Source organism: Electrona antarctica, assembly GCF_951216825.1.
Source record: "Electrona antarctica genome assembly, chromosome: 23".
In the NCBI taxonomy this organism is placed as follows: Eukaryota; Metazoa; Chordata; class Actinopteri; order Myctophiformes; family Myctophidae; genus Electrona; species Electrona antarctica.
In genome coordinates this window covers 22,119,736-22,144,813 of record NC_136804.1, presented here as the reverse complement: position 1 = coordinate 22,144,813, position 25,078 = coordinate 22,119,736, and the positions used below count along the sequence as shown (strand labels likewise).

At 43.2% G+C, this 25,078-nt stretch overlaps 1 protein-coding gene across 1 annotated transcript in view; it reads right to left on the bottom strand.

Annotated features, from left to right (window-relative positions):
* Nucleotides 1–4,218: 4,218 nt before the first annotated feature.
* Nucleotides 4,219–25,078, bottom strand: part of LOC306916214 (uncharacterized protein) — a 33,381-nt gene continuing 12,521 nt past the window's right edge. The window contains exons 14-25 of the mRNA XM_079494027.1: nucleotides 24,196–24,287; nucleotides 23,410–23,567; nucleotides 20,665–20,816; nucleotides 19,771–20,026; nucleotides 17,402–17,520; nucleotides 15,827–16,088; nucleotides 14,480–14,601; nucleotides 12,856–13,138; nucleotides 11,533–11,645; nucleotides 10,431–10,689; nucleotides 9,251–9,360; nucleotides 4,219–6,645 (exon numbers count right to left, since the gene is read on the bottom strand). Coding sequence (XP_079350153.1) covers nucleotides 6,617–6,645; nucleotides 9,251–9,360; nucleotides 10,431–10,689; nucleotides 11,533–11,645; nucleotides 12,856–13,138; nucleotides 14,480–14,601; nucleotides 15,827–16,088; nucleotides 17,402–17,520; nucleotides 19,771–20,026; nucleotides 20,665–20,816; nucleotides 23,410–23,567; nucleotides 24,196–24,287 — 1,955 coding nt within the window. The 3' untranslated portion in view covers nucleotides 4,219–6,616. The remainder of the gene's footprint in view (nucleotides 6,646–9,250; nucleotides 9,361–10,430; nucleotides 10,690–11,532; nucleotides 11,646–12,855; nucleotides 13,139–14,479; nucleotides 14,602–15,826; nucleotides 16,089–17,401; nucleotides 17,521–19,770; nucleotides 20,027–20,664; nucleotides 20,817–23,409; nucleotides 23,568–24,195; nucleotides 24,288–25,078) is intronic.

Genomic DNA, 25,078 nt, shown 5'->3' with positions numbered 1-25,078 from the left:
ATGCGGAACATAGCGATGACCTCGGCCGATGGATGGATGGCCGCCGGGAACGCTCGTCACCATTACACATTTAAGTTGACCATTATTTGTCACACAAACCAACTGGGCATGTCAGTCTATTAGACGTCTAAAATATGTCTATATTGTCATCTAAAAATGCGTTATAACTTATAAATGGTCTAAAAATGAATGTTTTAAAAAAAATCCTGCATGCCACAGGAATTCCACTGCACTACATTGCATCCCTGCAACTGTCATATTTACTGTACAAATATTGCTTTTGTATGACATTCTGTTATTGTGCACCATTTTGCTGTGATGCAAATTACATCACACTTTCCACAAACACCGACCCCTCTCCTTCACACACACACACACAGTACGGTACAATCCGACAACAAAATATTATTTAGTTTTGGGTCTGAGGCTAAATCTCATCAAATGGTGGCCCGTGGCTCAAATGCCGAGAATGAGAAAAGGGTTGAAAACCACTGGTCTAAAGGCATGCCCCTCTTATGCAATACACATTGTATCCATCTGTTTCTTTTCCTTTCATGGCCATGTATGGAGTTTCCTGTCAGCCGTGTGACCGTGTCCAAATGTGGAGTGCACAGCACGCAGTACTGGAAAACAGTACTCAGATGTTTTACTTAAGTAAAAGTATCAATACCGCAATATAGAAATACTCCGTTACAAGTAAAGGTCTGGAAGTCAAATTGTACTTGAGTAAAAAGTACAAAAGTATTGTCTTCAAAGTTCAAAATGTACTTAAAGTACCAAAGGTAAAAGTACTTAAGTTTTCAAATGTGTAATGTCATCTTTTGAAGATAGCAGACCTACAAGCTCACAATGCCTCACATCGTGACACATTGTGGGCTTGCAGATCGGCTATTTTCAAATGGCCGAAATGTATAAAGGGCTTGTAACGGAGGTCATCTTAATCATCTTAACGTTATACGTTACAGGACTTTGGAAAGATATACATACATATTCATCATGTGCAATAATATCATATAATGTTTTATTGTGTATCTCCTGACATAAGTATGAGACAAGTAATTGAGTTTGGAGGGGTTGTGCTATGGGTTTGTTATGTGTTAACCTCGCTACACCAGGCTTTCCACCTCGGAGGAAAGCCTGGTCTGTGTAAAATTGTGTGATTCGGTCGGCAGCGGATGATATCGTTATGTCATGTTGTAGTATTGTTTTGTAGTCATCAGGCCAAAACCCTCTAAACCAGAATTGATTGATTGATTGAAGTATTTATTAACAGTTTGCAGAATTACAGTACATTTCAAGCACAACTCAATACAAAAAACTGATAACTGTGATTGGATGACACTACACTTGTTTACAAGAAGGTCCACCTTGTTCAATTCATCATAACATTTAGAGACATACAAATATACACTTCTATATAGCCAAAGAACAGGAAATCATCATCATCATAAAGGAGGTAAAAACGGGAAAGAAAACATATACAGTGAGGAGAAAAAGGGGTGGGTAGGGTGGGTGGGGGATTCAGATTTTACGGGGGCCAGTTTCGAAGAACATCCTTTCCCTCAAACCTTCCCAAAAAAAGCGTGACTGGATCTCTCGTAGTCTGCGGTGAGAATAGAATTTCCCCCGTGGGATAACAAAGGTATACAGACGCTAAATAGTCTCTGGAAAGTGAAACACATGAAATTATAATGGCAGTTGTAGTTGTGATAAATAATGGAAACCTGAGTTCTAATAATGTAAATGTCTCATGGCTGTGGTTCTCAACACTACTTGTTCTCTCCTGTCTTCCTATATACTCCCAGGGTTGTATGGCTAAAAGAGTGGTGGGGAAACAAAGGCTGCTTTCATTGGTCCCAGGAGGCTTCCATCGTTAAATTGGATTGTCCAGGGGGTGTGGGGAAAATGTTGTAGATGAATGTTTGTTGGTTTATTGGGAAGGGTTTGGGGATGGTAGTTAATATAGATCAGTTGTTAAGGGATGTTATTTTGGGGCTGTGATAGTAGGTATATTGTTGGCTTTTATTCGGGGGGGGGGGGTTAGGTGAAATAACTTATGATAGAGCACCCCTGTGGTTTGGTAGCACCTGATGGTGGGGAGTATAAAAGGCTGCTCTCAGTCTGTAATAGACAAGGGGCCAGTGAGGCGCTCCAACGTTGAAGCTCTGGGCCCTAGTGGTAAGAGGAGGGACTACAGGCGGACCCGTGGATTCATGACCGGGAAACCCCGTGCAGCTGGGCACATTGAGCGCTCGGTTGCACTTCCGCATTTGCCAACCAAAATTTGGTTGGCAAATGCGGAAGTAAACGTTTTGAGACGGTCCTTCCGGGTGCTTCAAAACGCCACTGAGCAACTTCCACTGACATGAATAGCGGAGGGGGCGGAGCTTCGCGCCAGATCAGTCTCTATCCTTTTATATACTCTATGGTAATAGAGCGCCGAATTCCTGCCATCACTCGCTCATGCCCTGGGTCCGCGGAAGTTTCTCTCTATGGAGGAATAACATTGGGTCATCTTAAAATCGTCTCATATAAGAATTGTGGTCCAAAAATAAACTAAGTGTCTCTGCAATATTGTCGGGGAGGTGTCTCTGTATCGTTCAGTCAATCACTCATATTTGATACAGTCCGTTTCTAGCTAAAATGTAACTAATTCGGCAGCAGTAACATTAGCGTTTTCTCAGTTAGTTGATTCTTCATATCCATATTAGTGAAACGGCCGGGATGATTTCTGTTTATTTTTCAAACGCAGTTCTTATATTAGGTGATCTAAAATCTCCCTATGGGGATTATAATACAAATAAAAAAGTACAGGAACCCGTGGACTTAGTGCCCTCTAGCGATATTGACGCCAGACTTCGGTGCTCTATGAGAGTTGGTCAGGGTAACGTGCCCTGAAGCCAGGCATGGTTTTATTGTTGGGACGTATATATTATGGACACTGTGATTTTTGGAATAAAGGCCCACCAGTGGAATTTAATATATCTCCTGCCTCTGCCTCCTCACCTTTTGTCCAACACGGCTTTGAAGTGGTCTAATAATGTGTTTTGTAATAATAATCCAAATCTACAAACTATATAGTAACTAAAGTTTTCAAATAAATATATTTTTTGTTTTAATCTAGAGGATTATGGCATACAGCTGATGAAAATCAAAGAAATCCTATCTCATAATATTTCCTAATCACTAAAAAAAACCTTTTATACTACAGAAATGTCGACCATCTGAAAAGTATGTTACTTTATGCACTCAATACGTGGTCTGGGCTACAATAAAACATAGATTCTCTGTGGGGTTCATGGTCAGTACATCAATTACTAGTAGTTTTGGCACTGTGGGCAGGTGCCACATCGAGCTAGAAAGGAAAATCAGCATCTCCATAAAGCTTGTCAACATACTGAAGCACAAAGTGCTCTAAAATATCCTGGTAGATGGCTGTGTTGTCAGTGGACCAACACCATGCAGATAACATGGCCTCGGCTCAAATCATCACTGTGTTTTATCAATTCCAGAGTCAACAAAACCATCTATTAGGATATTTTACAGCACTGTGTGCTTCCGTATGTTGACAAGCTTTATGGATATACTGATTTTCTTTTCCAGCAGTACTTGGCATCTGCCCACAGAGCTAGTAATTGGTGTACTACTGACCATGGTATTACTGTGCTTAACTGACCAGCCAACTGGCCTGACCTGAACCCCATAGAGAATCTATGTTTTATTGTCAAGAGGAAGGTGTGAGACACTAGATTCAACAACACAAATGAGTTTAAAGCAAATCTGGGCTTCCATAACACCTCAACAGTGCCACAGATGTATCACCTCCATGCCACGCCCCATTGATGAAATAATTTGTTTAAAAGTAGGCCAGACCAAGCATTGAGTGGATAAATTAACATACTTTTCAGATGGTCGACATTTCTGTCCCAGGTGGTCAGTGACGCAAGGTTAACGCAGATGAAGTTGATCGGTCGGCAGTCCTCGAGATATGCTGGTGAAACACGCACATCCTGCACACGTGCAGATTTCACACATTAGGATAGGATAATAATCACTGAATGCAGTGACACCTGAGGTATTAACTATAACAAGTGTTTTTATAGTTTTTCAGTGCTAAAGTTTCAGCTCTGTTTCACTCACTTCTCATTTTACATACCAGTCCTGACCTATGCATGGAAGACTGGAACATTTGTTTTGCAATATTTTAATACAGGAGAAAGTCAAGTATGTAAACACAGTTAACAGAAAGATACAAATTACAAAGGCAAGGTACAAACTAGTTTATAGACGAGGGTAAGACTCCTTGGTTTGTGGGAATCTGCTGTATGAGTTTACATTTCTGGAGCACCGTAAATTCCCATTTAGTCCTACCCATATTTGGAATCTACTGTACTGTACTGTACTACAGTGGAGCCAAGGCCCATGTACAGACAGTGACAATTTTTTCTTAATGTTCTCTCTAATCTGTTCCCAGCTCTACGTGCAACCCTGCCCTGTGTAGATCAGTATAATGCCACTGTATGTAGGACCGTGGACGACATCCTTTTGTCTCATTTCCCGGTTTATTGCGGGGCAGAGGGTTACTTTATGGCCTTTCGATTGCCAAATGAAATGAAATGCCAAGACGCTGGCCTGTTTACGGGAAACGATCGTGTGCATAGAGCGTTGCCTGGCAACCATGCAGCCCCACACTGACCTTGATACTCTTGATACAGAGCAGGAACCTTTGGACGGCTCTGCGTATAAACAAGTCATAATTCATGTTCTTGGAGAGAGAGAGAGAGAGAGAGAGAGAGAGAGAGAGAGAGAGAGAGAGAGCAGTGTTGATTTCGGCGACTAAAACAATGACGAAAAATGTTCGTCGACTACCTATTTTCACTGAGGAAAACTAAGTAGAAACTAATCAACAAATAAAAACTAGACTAAAATCTTAGGGAGAGACTAGTGGACAAGAGATCCAGTAGAAATGAAAGACAAGTCATTTTTATAATAATAATAATAATAATAATAATAGCTCGAATTTATATAGCGCTTTTCTAAATACCCAAAGCGCTTTACATAGGAACACTAGGAACAGACTTTATTAAGAAAAAAAACAAAGCAAAACATAACAGATACAACAGTACAGGGTTAAAAAGATAAAAGGATAAACGAGGGAAAAGGGGGGAGGGGACATCCTAACCAGACCTTATGTTTGGTTGCATGCTAAAAAAATAGCAGATCTACAAGAGCACAACACATCGCAGTGTGACGCGTTGTGAGCTTGTAGATCGGCTATTTTCAGCATGCAACAAAGTGTAAAATCTGCCATTACAACGCCATCAAGGCCCGCCAAAATCCGACTGTAGATTTAGTTTACTGAAATCGAATGATAATTAGTCGACTAACTACTAACAACCACTAGTCCCTCCCTAACATTTTAGTCTAGTTTTTAAGCTGTTGATTAAATTGTTAGTATATTTAGTTATAGTTTATTTAGTTTTTATTTAGTTTTCGTCAGTGAAAAAAGATATTCGACGAAAAATCTTCGTCATAGTTCTAGTCGACGAAATCAACACCGCAGATGGCTGGTGACTGTGGAACTGTGCTGTAAATATAGACTGCACTGGACTCATAAACTGCGACGGCCTTCGTGCATTTATCAGTTTCAATATTTTCCAATAAGCTTAGTGTAGTGAGCACAATGCACAAAAACGAACATAAATAAATATATTATTATATTACTATTTAAACAGAGTTCAATCCCTTATAAATATTTTACAAATGGACAAATGTATTTAACATTTACCTGAACACATTCACAACGAAAAGCTAACGTTATAGCATTTGAGATTCTACTACTGCTAACGAAAAAACAAAATCTAAAAAATAATCCCATATACAAATATTAATAAAAAAAAGACTGAGGAGATAGAACTACATGATATGGAAAACACCTCACAGACCTCACAGCTAGGAGGTCCTGGGTTCGATTCCCGCTGGGGACGCTGTGGGCGCGTTCTCTCCTCCGCGTCATCAGTGCCCATACCTGAGGCGGGGTTAGCGAAAGGGCCTTTCTGTGTGGAGTTTGCATTTTCCCGTGTCCCCTAGGGTAGGTACCCTCACAAAAAACATGCAGTAATCCTGGTCTCTAAACTGCCTCCCCCTGGCCAGCCGGGCGCCTGATGGAGGGGACACTCCCCAGGTTGGCGAAGGGTGTGTAGAGCCCAGGATCACATTAGATAATTGACACAGGGGTGAAAAATGGGTTACAAAAATCGTGAAAAAAACCCCCCAAAAAACCCCAGTACATTTAAATAAAGTGATCTCCATTCAGAGCGATTGGCAGAATAAGGGTTACAACTAAACTAGACATTAGCATCCCACTCTGGACGAAAACATAATTTTCATGTTTGTGGATCAATACAGGAATTGTTTTGTTTGTTTAACTCTGGTGCACTCTCAAACACACCTACACGCACGGCACGCACACACAGACACACACGTGTGCAGAATGTCCAAGTGGCTAAAGATACAGAGATTTCCTGCATCCCTCTCTCTGTGGAGGTGGGTTGGTTGTGTTATTCGTCTCCACATCTTCATCGTACGGCTGCCGAGGAAGACTGCGGTCTGGTTGCTATGGTGATGGTGGACAGGCGCCCGATTCTGGACACACACACAAAGGAATATTATTTGTTATTGAGCTCGAATTGCACCTTTCTAAACAAAATTTGTTGTGCTGCGTTTGCCGTTTGATGTTATATCATATATTCGCTGCTGCATTGTCAAAGCCAACTTCGACACTAACTCTGCCTGCGATCGAACTGGGAACTTTGTGGCCGCTCTACCGGCGGTGGCCGCTCTACCCGAGTCACTACCGCCCACTTGCAACCGCTCTTTTTTATTTTTTTTAACAGCCTAAGGGCAGTATTATGCGTGTCTCAAGTACCAGGTCTTATGACTTAACTTAAGACCTGGAGGCGTGGTCAATGCGGTTTGGCCACTCAGAATAGCCAAATGGCATTGATCACGCCTCCAGGTCTTAAGTTAAGTAATAAGACCTGGTACTTAAGACACGCATAATACTGCCCTAAGTGCCCAGACCGCTACAAGTGGGCCCGGGCCACTGCCGCCCCTGTGCCCACAGAAAGCAGATATTTGAGCTGCCAGTGGTTTTCTGACGTGCATTTCTATAGTAAGAACGTGCATCGCGTTTCAGCGATGTCTGCATCCAGCGTGTTTTTTGGCCGAGCAAATGGATCAGGACCCATTTGTGGGTCGCTTCGCCGCCACGTCGTGGTGAGCTTATAGATCTTATACTGTAGGTCTTATAGGTCCTGGGGGAATATTAGTTTGTTTTGGATCACGGACTCAGACTGAAAAGTTTGGGAACCACTGATGCAGACAATCCTCTGAGGCAGCCATCGCAGCAACAGCAGCCTCTCCGAACAGATACAAATAATTAATCTTTTGGGCGATGTCGCCCGGTGATAGTGGGCGATAGCCAATGAAATTCAAGCGATGCTCGCCGTTGGTCTCCCGCTGTTAAAACGTACTGTAAGACGGCGTTGTTCAACAGGGGTCTCCCGCGGCACTTTGCTGTGCCGCCTGAGATGACTGGGTGTGCCGTGTAAAATGTAGAAACGAGGCAGGAGGTGACAGAGCTAATGGACTCGACTGGTGTGCAGACAGAGAAAATAGTCTCTGTATTGATGTGGGGAAAAGCCAAGGAGCCGATTGTCCATTTTTAGGAAAGTCTATGCCGCAGGCCCGGCCCGGTGTGGACATGACTTGAATTTGATGATACAATGTGTTCTCTCGAATCTGTTGAACAGCACCTGATAACTGCATGTAGTCTCACCATGGTTTGGAAACGTTATTGTACCAATCCATTCATCGTGATAGATGTTGGATACTCAAAATGACACTATTCATTCACTCAGAGTAAAAAATAAAATCTAATCTAGCCTCAGGCAAACCAGCCAGCGCAGCGCTTCAGTGCGTTATCAAAAACAATTACAATCTCTCCTAGCCCAGGCCAGCCACAGTCAATTTCAATTCACAGTCCGTCCGTGCTGCTTGCATTTTCTTTTCACACAGACAAGTAAAGTGAGTGTCAGACAGGGGCTGCGTGTCACTGTCAGCACAGCTAGACTGCAGTACCCGGAGCCAGCAGGCCAGGCCGCAGTAGTGTCCATTATTTTGATAGCAAATTTTGATTTAGTTTCAGTCATATATTTTTGAGGGGCGCTAGCCCCTCTTATACACAGGTTCAATGTTTGTTTTGTAAACACCATTGACAATGAAGGGAAAGGTGCGCCTGTCTGACACTCACTTTACTTGTCTGTGTAAAATGGAGGGACAGGTGAGAAAAGAAACATAGAACATACAATCCTAGAATAAATAAGTGCTTCATAGTCTACCTAAAAACAATGCATATTCAGTTCGTCTATCAAATTAAATGTGCCCGTATGTGTCTTATCCAATTCAAAGTGGTCCATAGGACACACTATACTAAGGCCAAGTTGAGCAGAATGTTTCCAAACACTAATGACTCTGTGTACCAGGTGTCTACTCTTCACTCACCTGCAGACCATACACACACTTTTTACTCCTGCCCAAAACGTGTTCATTTTTGGAAACAATTTTTGATACTCTCTCTCTCTTTCCTGTGCCTCCGTGTCCCCTAGTTGCTATTTTCGGTGTGTCTCCTGTGGTGGGCAGATTCAGTAGGTGTCAGGCAGATGTAGTTGCCTTCGCCTCCCTCATAGCGAGGCGCCGCATTTTGCTTCACTGGAAAAATCCTAGCCCCCCTGCCACGACGATGGCTAAAAGACCCGTCATCCTTTATTCACCTAGATTTGTTTTTTATTCTCAATTAGAGGCTCATTGAATAACTTCTCTAGAACCTGGGACCATTTTCTTTTATATATTAATTCTTTAACTGCAATTGATTAATATCCTTCTCTCTTCTTTCCTTTCTTTTATATGGTAATTTCTTGCCTCATCATTTTTTGTAAGTCTTGTTTATTATTGTATATTCTTTTTCTACAAGTCTATTCTCCCCTCAGGGCTAGCGGGTGGGTATGCGTTAATGTTGGTTTCGTTTTGTCATGTTTTTTGTTGTCGTTTCATGTACTATGTTCCTTGTATTTTAAAATGAAAAAAGCAAAAAACCCTATAAAACATTATTAAAAGAAAAAAAAGGAGTGGTCAGTGGCAGTGCTCTCACCTGTGGTTCTAGGACTATAGGAGTGGTCAGTGCTCTCACCTGTGACGTCCAGGGACTCGTCAGCCAGAGGGTCAGAACTCAGGTACTTGCTTCCCAAAATGTTCAGCAGCTCCTCAAAGAACTTGCACTCCAGTTTATCTCCGCCGCTCCTGGGAACATGAAACGGGCGGTTATCATAATTTATTCTAAGAATAATAACACTTAAGGTGGTTGCACACTGGACGCGTTTTTCGTAAAACCGATGGAGAAACGCAGCTAAAAATCTGAAAAACGCGCTCTGTGTGCAGGGACCATTATTCTGTCTATCCATTCTCCAATCATTTAGCCTCCATCCCATGACCCATTCAACACAGGAGATGGAACCTCTAATCCTCTCAGTATTAGAACAAAGTGGAGTGTAGTAGAAGTAAAAGTAGTGGAATGCGAAAAAGAAGGCACTGGAGCAGCTCAGACAATTTAGGCCCTTAGTTTAATATAACAGGGTGCAAATAAAAAGTGACAACGTTCTGGAGTGGGCGGAGCCTAGTTCATGTGTTTGGCCCAATGTTGCTCGAAACTGCAATAGCACGTTGTGCGTGTGTGTGTGTGTGCGTAACAGGAAGCGTTAACAGGAAAGCATGACTGCTTCCTGTGAACAGGAAGTGCGTGACAGCTTCCTGCTGGTTTTCATAGTAACTGCGACCTGCAGTCCCAATAATAGAGTGTAGAAGTAGGTCTTGAGCTGTGCTTTAAAGATGTTCACCGAGGCTGCCTGTCTAAGGCAGTGGTTTTCAACCAGTGGTCCTCCAGGTGGTCCCCAGCTAAATGATGGAAAGTTGGTAACCAAATGGACCCTTATAGATCTTTAACTCTTGAGAGTGTTAAATGAAACCAAGTGGACCCTTTTGAGTCCATTTGGCTTCATTTTACGCTCTCGAGAGTTAAATTATTGTTAAACGTCGGCATTACTTAATTTACAAGAAGACCACACAATTAGAGCATGTAGAATAATTGTTATTTTGATCAACGTTTTGCCTGTTATCTCTCCTATCCACATCAATACAGCATGGAATTGTGGACAAAATCGCTAACAAAATAATTGTGGCTACATTGAGGCTAAATCTCATCAAATGGTGGTCCGTGGCTCAAATGCCGAAGAAATAATGGCCTTTGATATGAAATGGGTTAGAAACCACTGGTCTAAGCTATAGTGGGAGTTATTCCGTGCACTCTCTCTTACGGTGTGCCTTCGCAGAACTGCCTGAAGTTGGCCTTGAGCCTCTTGACACGGCTCTGACACTGCTGGGCCGTGCGCTGGTAGCCCTGGGCGGCCAAGGCCTGGGCGATGTGGCCGTAGGTGTTCTTGTGCTTGGTGCTGCTCTTCAGGTCGCCCTGGACCTCCACGCTGCCCCAGATCTCCAGCAGGACACGCGTCTCGCCCTCGCTCCACGGCAGCTTGGCCGTGTCGGCCCCGTCGCTCAGCATCGACGACTGGTTGGCTGGAAATGGTAAAGCCAATAGAATGGGCTCCATGCACCACACACACCATTTTGGAAAGAACTTGGGGCCACTTCCCTACTTCCTTCACAGGTGTTACCGATGATACTAATGAAGGCTCTGTTCAATTCTGGTCAAACAGAGTCAGTGTTAATGATACTAATGAAGGCTCTGTTCCATTCTGGTCAAACAGAGTCAGTGTTAATGATACTAATGAAGGCTCTGTTCCATTCTGGTCAAACAGAGTCAGTGTTAATGATACTAATGAAGGCTCTGTTCCATTCTGGTCAAACAGAGTTAGGGTGCTGCTAGTGTGCATGTTGGCTCGCCCCGTACGGGTGTGTAACTCTGAGAGTGTACAAATGGAACCTCCCATTTGTACACTCTCAGAGTTATGGGGGTCCTTGAAATTAAAAAGTTTGAGAGCCACTGCATATTAAATGGAACAGTGGTAACACCTTCCCTACCAGGAAGTAGGGAAGCAGCCCAGAAGTAGGAAGAGTTATTCTGTGTGCATATAGTCTATTACTGGTTTCAACACATTAAGACCTGATGAGGCCGATTCTAAAAATATCTTCTTTCTTAAATATGGAAAAACTAATGTGTAAAATAATGCTTTTTAGCTAGAATCTAAAATGACGCGGAACACTTTCCCGGTCTTGATGGGTTCAAGTGCAGGTCAAATTATACATACCGGTATACAAACACAGTACATATAATACAGTGTATATATATACTGTATATATATATATATACACACACACACGTATAAAATTACCTCATATGATGATACTGATACTCAGCGGTCTCATACCACTGAACAGTGTGTTGAACACACTACTCACTGTGAGCTGCAGGCTCCTCTGGAATCATGGAGGTCTCTCCGTCCACGTTGGTGGTGGTCTGTAGCTCCCTGGTGAAGATCTCCTCCATCTGCTCATAAAACCTGAACTCCTCCCTGCATGGAGGCCACAGAGACCTCACCATCAACTTAAACCCATTAACACTTTCAGCGCCTCCTGCTGGCCATTTGAAATGACCGCAGGGAGCCAGCTTTAACCTGTTAAGCCCCAGGAGGATCCAGGGGGAAAATCTGCAGAATTAACATTGAAATTGCAGATTGATTAGTAGTGATTTATTGAGTGCTGTTCAGAGGTAAACAGATGGGGCTCAAGAGGATAATCCCTATATAGGCGCCATTCTATTACCGTCAATACAGCCCAATACAACGAGTAGAGGCGCAAAAACATTTTCGAGCAGCAACCGACATGTCTCAGGTTTCACCACAAGCAGTAACATGGCTGGCGCAATGCGATCAGAAATCACTATTTACATCTGAACGCCGGGCGGTTTGGACTAAAACAACAACTTTGGAGTATTTTTCGGAGTAAACAAGCAACAAAGAAACGACAATGAGTGGATCCTTATGGGAGGCACGCATTGTTCCTCACGATGGGAAGAACGTGGGCGCTGTCTAGCAGCCTGGGCAGCACAGAAGGTTAGTGTTGAGCTTCGGCTACATGGTATTGATATAACCCTTATACTACACGCCATCTGACGGGTTTGGCGACCTCCGGGGTTAAATCTTAACCCGTCATCTGACGGGTTGCGAGGCGATCTGGCGTCCATCGTGTTAAGACCTGGAACGCACCTGTGTCACCATGTAGCTTTTAACCACTTTAACCTTTATTTTTAACTTTAGCTGTTTAAAAATAGCAGATATACAGGCTCATGGTGCACCGAGTACCGCACTACGTGCTTGTAGAAAAATCGTGAAATATGTGTGCAAATCTTTGAATATATATTCTTTCACTGCGACAGGGTCATTTCATTTTACACTCTCAAGAGTTAAATTGTTGTTAAACATCTGCATTACTTAAGTTAATTTACAAGAAGTCTACACATTTAGAGAATATAGAAGAATTGCAATTTTGATCAACGTCTGCCTGTTCTCTCTCCGAATGGTACCAACATCAATACAGCATTGGAGATGTGTACATATTCTTTAGTTTTGGGTCTGAGAGGCTAAATGTCATCAAATGGTGGTCCGTGGCTCAAAATGACGAATAAATAATGGACCTTGATACGAGAAAAGGGTTGAAAAACCACCGGGTCTAGGAAATCAACACCAAAGCAGATCATCCACACACACACACACACTGACTGACCTGTCGTGGAGGAAGGCGTGCTTGAGGCGTTTGATGCGCGTGTAGCACTGCTCCGACGTGCGGGAGAAGCCGTGCGTGGCCTTCATCCTCTGGGAGATGAAGTCAAAGACGTGGCGGTTCTTCAGGCTGGCCCGCAGCGTGGCCTGGGTCTCGTCCTCGCCCCACATCTCCAGCAGGACCCGCGTCTCCAGGTCCGACCACGGCTGCTTCCTGCTCGACTCCTCCGAGGCCGCGGGAGGCAGCAGGAGGAACTGACCGGAGGTGGACGCGGCCGCCTCGTCGGCTGAGAGAGGAAGACGAGGGGTGGAGATGAGTTGAACCCATTTAGACCCCCGAGACCAGATTCTACAAAATGTCTTCTAAATCATGACAGTTTTCTTGAAAAACGTGTGTTTCTATGTCAGTGGTTGTCAAAGTCAAGGACCCCAAAAATGATATGAATTTGGCCGCAGAAGAACCCCCATCTCAAAATATGTTGTTCCAGGGACCACCAGAAGAAAGATTTGAGTTAAAAGCGTTCACTGTGAAAGGTTCCATTTGGTTCCAAACTATTATTTAGCTGAGGACCCACTGGAACTCCCTCAAGGACTTTGAGAACCACTGACCATCTTCTCCCGACTGGATCATAAATCCGATAATGGTATGCCTCCCAGGCTAGGAATGGTAAGGTTCCCAGGTCGATCCTCGGTGATGCTGACTTGTATGTCGGAAAGTGCTCCGTTCTCTTTTCAATATCACCAAATAAAATCAATCAATTAACCAATCAGTAGCCTTTCAGTGGAAAGTCAATTTAAGCAAATCATGCCTACATTTTCAGTTTTACCGCTTTTACCATCCACGACACGTCGCCAATTCCCACTCAAAACAATCTAATGCCTTGGCTTAACCCATTAAGACCCGAGGACGCATCTGTATCATCTTAGCTTTTTTTAACCACTTTAACCATTATTTTTAAACTTTAGCTACAAGCTCATAGCACTGCAAATCTTTGAAAATATATTCTTTCACAGCGAATGTTTCAAACGCAAATCTTTGCCTGGGGGGGAGGGGGGGGTCCCTGGAACAACATATTTTGAGCTGGAGGTCGGTGGCCAAATACATATAATTCTACGGGTTCTTGGCATGAAAACGTTTGAGCACCACTGATATAGAAACATAGATTTCTATAGGATAGGATTTAAGAAGACATTTGTAGAATCTGGTCCTCCCGTCTTAACCCATTCTGGGCGGGAACCCCTCTTGGTGTTTCAAGCATTATGTTATGCTTTAGCCATTGAAAAATAGCAGATCTACAAGTTCATAGCGCGGCACTCGGTCTGCTATTTTTGAAAAATCGTGAAAATGTGGCGCATGCTATTTTTGAAAAAAACGTGAAAATGTGGCGCAAATATTTGAATATATATTCTTTCAGAGTGAACGTTTTTAACTCAAATCTTTGCTTCTGGGGGGGGTCCCTGAAACAACATATTTTCAGATGGGGGTCGGCGGCCAAATACATATAATTCTAGGGGTCCTTGACATGAAATAGTTTGAGCACCACTGACATAGAAACATAGTTTTTTCAGAAAACTGTCAGTCTTTGTAAGTCTAAATGGGTTAATGAAGTGATGTTTGAAGGACTTACACATAGTGTCAGTGTACAGGGCCTCTCCACATGGCTCTGGTCCATCTACGTCAGCGTAGATGTCTCCTAGAACAGGCTGCAGAACCTGGTAGTATCTGAACGCCATGGGCTCTCTGCCACTCCTGGACCACAGCACAGCAACATGGACACAGGGGAAACAGCAGTGAGCAACATGGCACTTTACTTTAGTAGGAAAAAAACTAACAAATTATACAGTGTGTGTGTGAATTTCCTGGTATCCACTCCACCACAGGAACAAAGCTCCATAGGAAATGTAATTCACATGAGAGCAGAGAAGAGCTAATGCTATTACACACACACACACACACACACACACACACACACACACACACACACACACACACACACACACACACACACACACACACACACACACACACACACACACACACACACACACACACACACACACACACACACACACACACACACACACACACACACACACACACACACGGCACCAACCTGCACATCTATTGAGTCTTGCTCCAGGACACTTCGACATGAATTCTAGAGGAGCCTGGGATCGTACTGGGAACCTCGCGGTTCCCATCCGGGCCGCTCTACCCCCGAGCCACTGCTGGCCCTAACTAAGACTAAATATTTCAACAAATAAAAACTAGACTAAAATGTTAGGGAGGGACTAGTGGAGACGATATCCAGTAGAACTAAAATAAATGTTATGTTTGGTTGTGCTCTGAAAATAGCAGATCTACAAGTTGAGCTTGTAGATCGGCAATTTTCAACATGCAACCAAGTGTGAAATCAGGCATCACGACGCCATCAAGGCACCGCCTAAAAATACATTTTAGTCGACCAAATCAACGGTAGATTTAATTGACTAAAACTAGACTAACACTAAAACATTTCAGATGACTAAAACTAAATCAAAATTTGCTGTCAAAATCAACACTGGTGTGTGTGTGTGTTTATGCCACACTATCCAATCAATCAATCAATGTCAGAGTTTGCATGTTCTCTCCGTGTCCCCTAGGGTAGTTACCCTCACACAAAAACATGCAGTAATCCTGGTCTCTAAACTGCCTCCCCCTGGCCAGCCGGGGCGCCTGATGGAGAGGAAAGGAACTGGTCGGAACAACGTGTTCCTTCCACGCTCTACGTACAACCGGGGAATCTCCCCCCTGTCAGGTGAAAAGAAGCGGCTTGGACTCCTCATGCATAGGTTAGGAGGAAGCATGAGGTCAGTCCGTTGCTCTCCCCAGGTTGGCAGTGGAAGTGTAGTGCCCAGGATTACATAAGATAATCGACACTGGGTGAAAAAAAAATGGGGTTCAAAAAAATAAAATCAATCATATATGTCCACACCTCAGGCTGTCACAGCAGCATCGGTAGAGCCTCCTCAGCCTGTTGACCCTGGAGTGGCACTGCTCGGCGGTTCTGGGGCGGTGGCCCATGTCGGCGAGGCGCTCCGCCATGTCGGCGAAGACGTGCGCGTTGCGGACGCTCGTGCAGAGACCGTGCTGCACGTCGTCCGCCGCCCACACCTCGATGAGCGCCAGCGTCTCCACCTCTGACCACGCTGCTGCTGCTGACCCCGCTCCCGCGAGTCTGGACCCGTCCGCTACCGCTAGGAATGACATCACCATTATACAGTTAAAATCACACATTTAAGGTGACGATTCATTGTCACACAAATAATGACGAAAAACCACAGGTGCTCTAAAGCAAGGGTTCTCAACGTTTTTTGGCTGGGGAGTGGACCCCTGGAAATGCTTTGGCCATGTCTCGCGCCATGGCCAAATAATTTGGGGACCCCCCAAAATAATTTGGCGATCCCCCGAAGGGTCGCGACCCATGGGTTGAGAACCCCTGCTCTAGCGAGGGAGCTTAGGGCCATATTTTAGAGAAATGTGGACATGGCTGATGAAAGCACCAAGTTTTTTCCACATGCTCTCCATCACCATACATTTCATTTTGGAAGGGAGGCCACGTTCAGTAGTTTAATGCCAGTTATCGCCATTTATATGTGACCATATAGCATTGACAACCTATTTAAGATTCAAAATGTATCATTATGCTTTAAGTAGCATGTGACGTGTCAAACTAGGGGGTTTTCATGATTCTGAATCCATTCCAAGCATTAGTTTTGCACGAAAAACACTCCTTGGGCTAAATTCTGCCATAGCCACTTGCCCAAATGTGATGAGATCACATTTGTGATGACTGCTATGGCTGGCTGTTTTTAGTCCAAGGAGTGTTTTTCATGCAAAACTAATGCTTATAATGCTAATGCTACTGATGTTTGTGACACAATACTTGAAAACAAAGTATTGCATTGTGGGTTTGAGCTTCTTTCTTTTACATTTAAATAATATATTTTTAGGGGCATGTGATGTGGTCTATTCTGCATCACGTGATGTGGTCTATCATTTTCACCGATGTGATGATTTTGGGCAACCCGGTTTAATTTTAGTTTAGGCCTTTACGGGCTTCATAATCATAAATTGCATGGGGCAGATATGACAAATAACATAAATATACAAAGAAATCACTGACACATTTATAAACAAAAACTGTCTTATTAACGATGCAATCATGTTTAACATATTTTATCCCTCCCCTTCCATGTCACAGTGGGGATGCGCACGCAGATTAGACACACCAGCGGACCGACATGTACCGTATGCGGAAACAACGGTCGGACGTGCGGTGGAACATGCGCTGCTCCCGTGCTTGCGGTTAGGGTTAGGTTAGGGTTTGAGGTAGGTTGTCGGTCTAATGACAGTCGGACCAATAGTATGTCTAAACTAAAGCCTGTACACAGTGTTACAACATCAATGGCAATAGTCATTCAGGCTTTTTTGTGTCATCCTTTTGACTAAAATGTGTGCAATCAATCTTTGTACATGTTTTTGTTGTCAATATAAACAAATCAATCACCTGGGTTCTGGTCGTCTTCTTCATCTTGCTCGTCGTATTGGTCCATGGAAATGGCCTCAGGACCCAGGATTCTCTCCAACTGCTTATAAAACTTATATTCCACTGTGTTTACCCCACGCCTAGAAACAACAGCAGACATGATGTCTGTTATCAATACAGACTCAATCAATATCATTCATTATTATAGATGAACACGGACGGACAGCCAGACAGACAGACATGATGTCTGTTATCAATACAGACTCAATCAATATAGTTCATTATTATAGATGAACACGGACGGACAGCCAGACAGACAGACAGACAGACATGATGTCTGTTATCAATACAGACTCAATCAATATAATTCATTATTATAGATGAACACGGACGGACAGCCAGACAGACAGACATGATGTCTGTTATCAATACAGACTCAATCAATATAATTAATTATTATAGATGAACACGGACGGACAGCCAGACAGACAGACATGATGTCTGTTATCAATACAGACTCAATCAATATAATTCATTATTATAGATGAACACGGACGGACAGCCAGACAGACAGACATGATGTCTGTTATCAATACAGACTCAATCAATATAATTCATTATTATAGATGAACACGGACGGACAGCCAGACAGACAGACATGATGTCTGTTATCAATACAGACTCAATCAATATAATTCATTATTATAGATGAACACGGACAGCCAGACAGACAAACAAAATAGACACTTGAAGACAGATGGGACATTTTCTCCTCAGACTATATTTTTTTACATCGTGAATTATATACAAGTAAGACGCCCTGAGGGCGAGAAGCGTGCACAGCACTGCACGCATCCACCAGATCAACATATGGTGGATGAATTCTGTACTGGCCATATATGGAGCGTGTCTTGAGTCTACAGGGTTTAATGAGGTCAGATCAACATATGGAATGTCAGAACAGGTCAGCTCCATATATGGAGATCTAAGGGTGGTAGCGGGGGCTATATAATAATAAAAATCACACCCGTGTGAAATGAGGGGCGCTAATATATTAAAGTCTAAAGCCCTAACCACACCAAAGGGTCACTGGTGTGATATGTCCCGTCGCACATCGGCACTTTTAGTTGCAAGGCGACGCAAGTGATTCAATTCTAAGGTGCTGTCAAAAATATAATAATATATAATATAATAAAAACAGCTATGTCCCATTGGGTCGTTATATATTGCTTTATATGGGTATAAAGCTTTTAGGAAACAAATATATTCGTATAGTAGCTTTGGGACAAATAGCAGCATTTCTTTCCTCAAAACTATTTGAGCAGGGCGCCTCGCGGGGGCAGCGTCCCCCCTCCCTTTAGTCTTATAAATGTTAACAATCAATTTCCATCTCAGACCTAATATCTATAATTTTGCTTACATGCTGATATATTTCACATTTAGTAGTAGGCCTACTGGCTGACAATGCGTGTCTGCGTCCTAAATCTAGTTTTGCTTACATGATTATATTCGTCTCACTGACATTGCGTGTGGTGGCGGGAAACTTGAAAGACACAAAGTCGAGTCATAAAGAAAAAAAGAAGAGTTCAAAGCCTTGCTGAGAGTTTCATTTGATAAATTCATTACAAAAATCATCGATCCAACCGCGCCCCAATCAGCCGCGGGCCGCGTTAAAACTGATCTAGACGGGATTATCAAGACATTATTGCAATTTGCTGCAAGGAAAGCTGCTGATTGTGAGTAACATCTGAGTGCTTTATATATTTGTCAATTGCTTATTAAACTTGTATTGATGTTGAGAGACCAGAGCGAGCACGAGCAGACAATTAAACAGGCACCGTGTGCACAGCAGCACACGGTCACTCACACAGACTAGTCAAAGTTCTTCAGCTTTCGTCATTGTCTTCTGGGGTGGAAACGATTTTTTATAAGGTAATATCCATGCTTCATGATCTTGCCGTGTAAAATTGTAGTCTTTGCAAGCAAGCAGCCAAAATGTCACGGCAATGCCTTTGTGCTTCAAAACAGCTTCGCATTGCATTGACGAGACCATGCAGGTAGGATAAACAGTCCAATACAAATTATTTTTCTTCCTTAATTAGGACGATTTATTACAATTATAGCGTTGTATTTGTGTAGGCCTACATTTATACTATTTGCTCCAAGCTGTGTGTTTTTTAAATAAAGACAGTTGGACATGGGTAGACGTCGACCCTTGTGTGTGATATGAGCAGTTAAAGCACCGTAGGACGATAAGTAAAGGTATCACGTTATATCTCATTTTTCCTGACATTGCAACAACACGCTTCCCCTAACAACCCTACAGAAATATTAGCGTCATCGGCATCATAACGAACGGGGCTTTGCGACAACGTACGGCACTCACTCACCTCTTCTTGTCGTAGCACTGCCGGAAGTTGCTCCTCAGCGCCTTGACCTTCCAGCGACACTGCTCGGGCGTCTTGGCGTGCCCGAGGCCGCACATACTCTCGGCGATGTCGCCGTACACGTGTCCGTTGTGAACCACGCCCCGCAGCGAGCACTGGACCTCCGGGTCGCCCCAGACGGCGATCAGAGCCAGGGTGTCTGCGTCTGACCAGGAGGAGACGGACGACGACGCAGCCTGCTCCGACCCGACACCGGTTTCTACGGACAAATATATACGGTACGGTCAGCGGTGTGAAGTAACTAAGCACATTAAATTAAGTACTGTACTTACAGTAAGTACAAATTTGAAGCGTTTGTACTTCAGTCGAGGGTTTCCAATTTCCAATACTATTACTTCTACAAATATTGTACTTTTACTCCACTACATTTATTTGAAAACTTACTAGGTAGTTACTTACAAAGAAGTAACTACAAAACATACATTAACCACTTCAGCCCTATATACAGCACATTTCGGCAATTTGAAAATAGCCGATCTACAAGCTGACAATGCGTTGTGAGCTTGTAGATCTGCTATTTTTCAAGAGATTATTATACACTTGAAAACTTGAAATGGGACGTTCTGCACAATGAGTACGTTTACTAAGTAAATGTTAAATTCCGGACATTTACTTGGCACAGAGTATTTCTATATCGCAGTATTGATACTTTTACTTACGTAAAGAATGTTTAAGCAGTAACTAGGGATGTCCCGATCACGTTTTTTTGCTCCCGATCCGATTCCGATCATTAGAAAATGATGTGATCGGCCCCGACTTCCGATCACATGTTCGGATCGGGACAACGCTACTAACTGCACTGAGCTTACGAGAAAGCGGAGGGTTTCCCCGGCTTACCCATGTCGTCTACGACGGAGCCATCATTGGATCCGTCCTCGATGATCTCGATGGAGTCCGAGAGCAGAGTGGACGAAGACGAGGGACGTCTCTCCAGGATCCGCTCCAGCAGGTCGTAGAACTTGAAGTCGACCCGGTCAGTCCCAGACGAGCTGAGGACAGACAGACAGCGCAGCGACAGACAGGTGCACTGTTAGACAACTAGAAACATGAGGACAGAAAGGTGCACCGTGCACTGTTAGACACAACTAGAAACATTATTGCAGATGTGACTTATATGCCTTGGTATGTGTTCTGAGGGCATTACATTTCATTGGCCCTCGCGCCCGTCCAATCAGCAAAAGTGGGAGGCAGCAATTAAATTATCATGGTTGTACGTATAGCATTTAAGCTGACCTGAGAGCAGCATTCAAAAGCTACCCTCAGAGCAGCAAATCAACATGGGTGTATAGGCAGACCTGTCTCCCAAGAGAAGACAGACTATGCACCCACTGCACACAAAATGAAGTGGAAACTGAGCTATATTTCCTAACTTTTTTTTAAATATATATATATATATGGACATCACAAAAGTACAATTTGTAGATTGCTTACTGTGTGTTGGCACAAATGCTAATTTTCTAAAAATACAGTAACACTTAAAAAACCCCAAGAAAAAAAGGAAAAAGGGATATTTAATAATAATATTTGATAACAAAATTACAATACCCTTTAAATTAAACTACAAAACAAAGGGAAACAAAATCACTCAGGTAACCAGTCAGAAACTATACATGTGAGCACAGTTGATTTGATTTCAACCATAGTTTGAGTCCTCTGTAGAACACGTTACCATCCGTCTCTAGTTTTAGAGCCATAGGCCTCTGTGGCCTTCATCAGGTATGACGAAGGCCACAGAGGCCCAAACGTTGTGTTTTTTTACCCCGCCTTGGTAAATAAAGTTTTTGGGGAGCTTTCAAAACAGTGTGCAGACTTATTCTTCCTTTTGCAGTCTGTTCTTTTTTGTTCAAGCACCCGTTGAATTAACCCTGGATGTGCGTGCACCTCCTGACCACTGTAATGACAAAAAACTCCCATATCTGCTGGGCAAAGTACAACAATGTGCAAACACAGCAGCAAGATTCGTGAGCTGCTGTGATAGGAGAAGCATATCAAATGGAACACAACCACCCTAAAGATCATTGTGTAGTGTATTTCTGCACTTGCTTGGCGACGCTTGTAGATCCAACTATCTTCGCTATTTTAGAATTGGAGCTTAAAGGAGCATTCAGTGATTTGGGTGATTTGGAAAACCACCCAGTCCGCCCCGGTAACAAAATGTGCACATGCACACGCTCTACAGTGGGGGGAAGTGCAACAGCATGTGCACCAAGTCCCGCCCCCACACATGATTGGAGGAAGGCCCCTCTCATCCTGATTGGATGAAGGCTTTGCCACCCGCCACCAAAAATGAAACTAGGGATTTTTGACCCCAGGGGCTCACTGGGGACAGGGAGGAACTCCTTATATGGTCAGCACACTCTATAGTAGGAAGGATTATCCAAATTAAAAGAAAAAATAAGTGATATTTGAATGAAGTGAAATCACTGAATTCTAAAGGGATAGTTCAGAATTTTTTACTTAACCCATTTAGACCTGACATGGCGAATCTACAAGCTCGTAGCGCAGCACTCGGTGCCACGCTTGTAGATCTGCTATTTTTCAATAGCTAAAGTATAACATAATGTTTAACACACCAAAAGGGGTTCCCGTCCAGAATGGGTTAAGCTGTATGAAATCAATGCCATTAATATAGTGGTTGCAAGTTGCAACTGTATTAATTGATTGCCCGAGTCCTGTGGGGGGAGTTCTGCTCTGGTCTTGGTCAAATATTAAGTAGTTCCAGTCATTTTGTGGGGGGCACTGGGTTCACGCATTGAAAGTAAATTAATTCACAAAACTAGCGTCATTTGTATTGTTGACCGGCTATTTCTACCATATAGTAAAACTTTCGTTCATTTTTTCCCCCTCTATCACACAGAACTATGTTTTTTGTGTCCATATCACTACGCCCAAAAATTGTTTCATGTGATAGAGGGGTTGAAGTTGAACAAACGTTGCGCTAATATTTTAGAAACAGCTCAACAATACAAATGACGCTAGTTTTGTGGATTAATTTACATTTAATGCGTGGCTCCAGTGCCCCCCACAAAATGACCGGAATGATTAATTCTAAAGCGAATAGCGACGGGACCGCGGGACATAATATTTTCTTAGAATTGGATGGAATGATTTAGATCAAGAGTTATTCACGTTTTAAGATTTTAGATCTAAAATGGGGGGGAACATTTTCAATGATGTCCCACCGGAAAATAACATTGAGTGTTGCGCAACAGACGCTCCCAGCCTCTGGAGCGATGCGATCGGTTTTGATATCAATAATCTCCGTCCTTTTGATCAGTCTCCGTCTACTAATTGATAGGGCGGAGAACTTCGTCCAGTGTGCTCAGGGTGTTAATATTCACCAAATCCAAAGCAGAACTCCCACCACGGGACTCGGGCAATCAATGAATACAGTTGCAACCACTATATTAATTAACGGCAAGTATTTCATACAACATAAGTTAAAAAATTGTGAACTATCCCTTTAAGTGGTAACCTATTTCTTGCTAACCTCCTATTTCTTCTGAAATGACGCCTCTGTTCGAGATGCGTCTCCAACTCAAGAAGATACAGAAATGAACAGTGAAGTGTGGTGTCGTTAACCTCATGCTGTCCTGACACTGACGGTAGGTGGCCTTCAGCCGCTTGATCCTGGTGTGGCACTGGTCCGCGGTGCGCCAGTAGCCGCTGGCGCTCAGCTTCTCCGAGATCTGGGAGAAGATGTGTCCGTTGTGAGGGCGGCGGCTCAGGTTCTGCTGGACCTGACGGTGGTGGAGGGGTGAGAGAAATATGAGGGTTTCGTACGGTGCGACGCACACCACAAAATAGAGAGATAACGGGAAAACGTTGACCAACGTATCAATTTATTCCACACTCTCAATAGTTAAAGATCTAATAAGGGTCCATTTGGTTATCAACTCTCCATCATTTAGCTGGGGAGTGATAACCCAAATGGACCCTTATGTGGGGACCACCTGGAATCCCCTCAGGGACCACTGGTTGAAAACCACTGTTCCATATGAACGAACTGTAATAGCGATGAAGATTCATACATTGCCCTTGCTTTCACACATGCAGCACACAACTGTGTCCAGTGTTGATTTTGTCGACTGAAACTATGACGTTCGTGACGTCGACTACCTTTTTTCACTGTTGGGGTAATTTTATGTTTGGTTGAGCTCTGAAAATAGAACCAGGCTTTACGACGCCATCAAGGCCAAAAGGCATTTTAGTCAACAGAATCAGCCGTAGATTTAGTCGACTAAACTCTTACGATATTTAGTCGACTAGAACTAGAACTTATGACTAAAATATTATTAAATCCTAATAGAACTGTATTCAAAAGACTGTATGACTAAAACCGAATCGAAATGTGCATTGTTGTCATACCTGGTGGTCTCCCCAGAGCTCCAGCAGGATGACTGTCTCTCTGTCCGTCCATGGAACCTTCTTCCTCTCCTCCTGTACACCCACAGTAACATCTACACATAGACACGATATTTAATGTAACACCTTCTTCCTCTCCTCCTGTACACCCACAGTAACATCTACACATAGACACGATATTTAATGTAACACCTTCTTCCTCTCCTCCTGTACACCCACAGTAACATCTACACATAGACACGATATTTAATGTAACACCTTCTTCCTCTCCTCCTGTACACCCACAGTAACATCTACACATAGACACGATATTTAATGTAACACCTTCTTCCTCTCCTCCTGTACAACCACAGTAACATCTAAAGACACGATATTTAATGTAACACCTTCTTCTTCCTCTCCTCCTGTACACCCACAGTAACATCTACACATAGACATGATATTTAATGTAACACCTTCTTCCTCTCCTCCTGTACAACCACAGTAACATCTAAACATAGACACGATATTTAATGTAACATCTTCTTCTTCCTCTCCTCCTGTACAACCACAGTAACATCTACAGGTAGACATGCAATTTAGCCCATTAGGACCTGAGGACCCGATTCAGGGGTCATCCCCATGTTGGCTTGTGGTGGACATTTTGTCAAAATTATTTGTTTTGCCACGGACATTATTAATGTTATTATTATTAATGATAGTATTACCAGAAATACGTAAAGAGATAGCACTGAATGACCATAACAACCACCATAAAACCATTAAAAAAAATCTACATTTTGCTTCGTTCAAGACCAAGTCTTTGCCACGGACACATTTGTTCATGTACGGACACAATGGTGACCCCTGACACAAGTCTTCTAAATCCATGTTTCTATATCAGTGG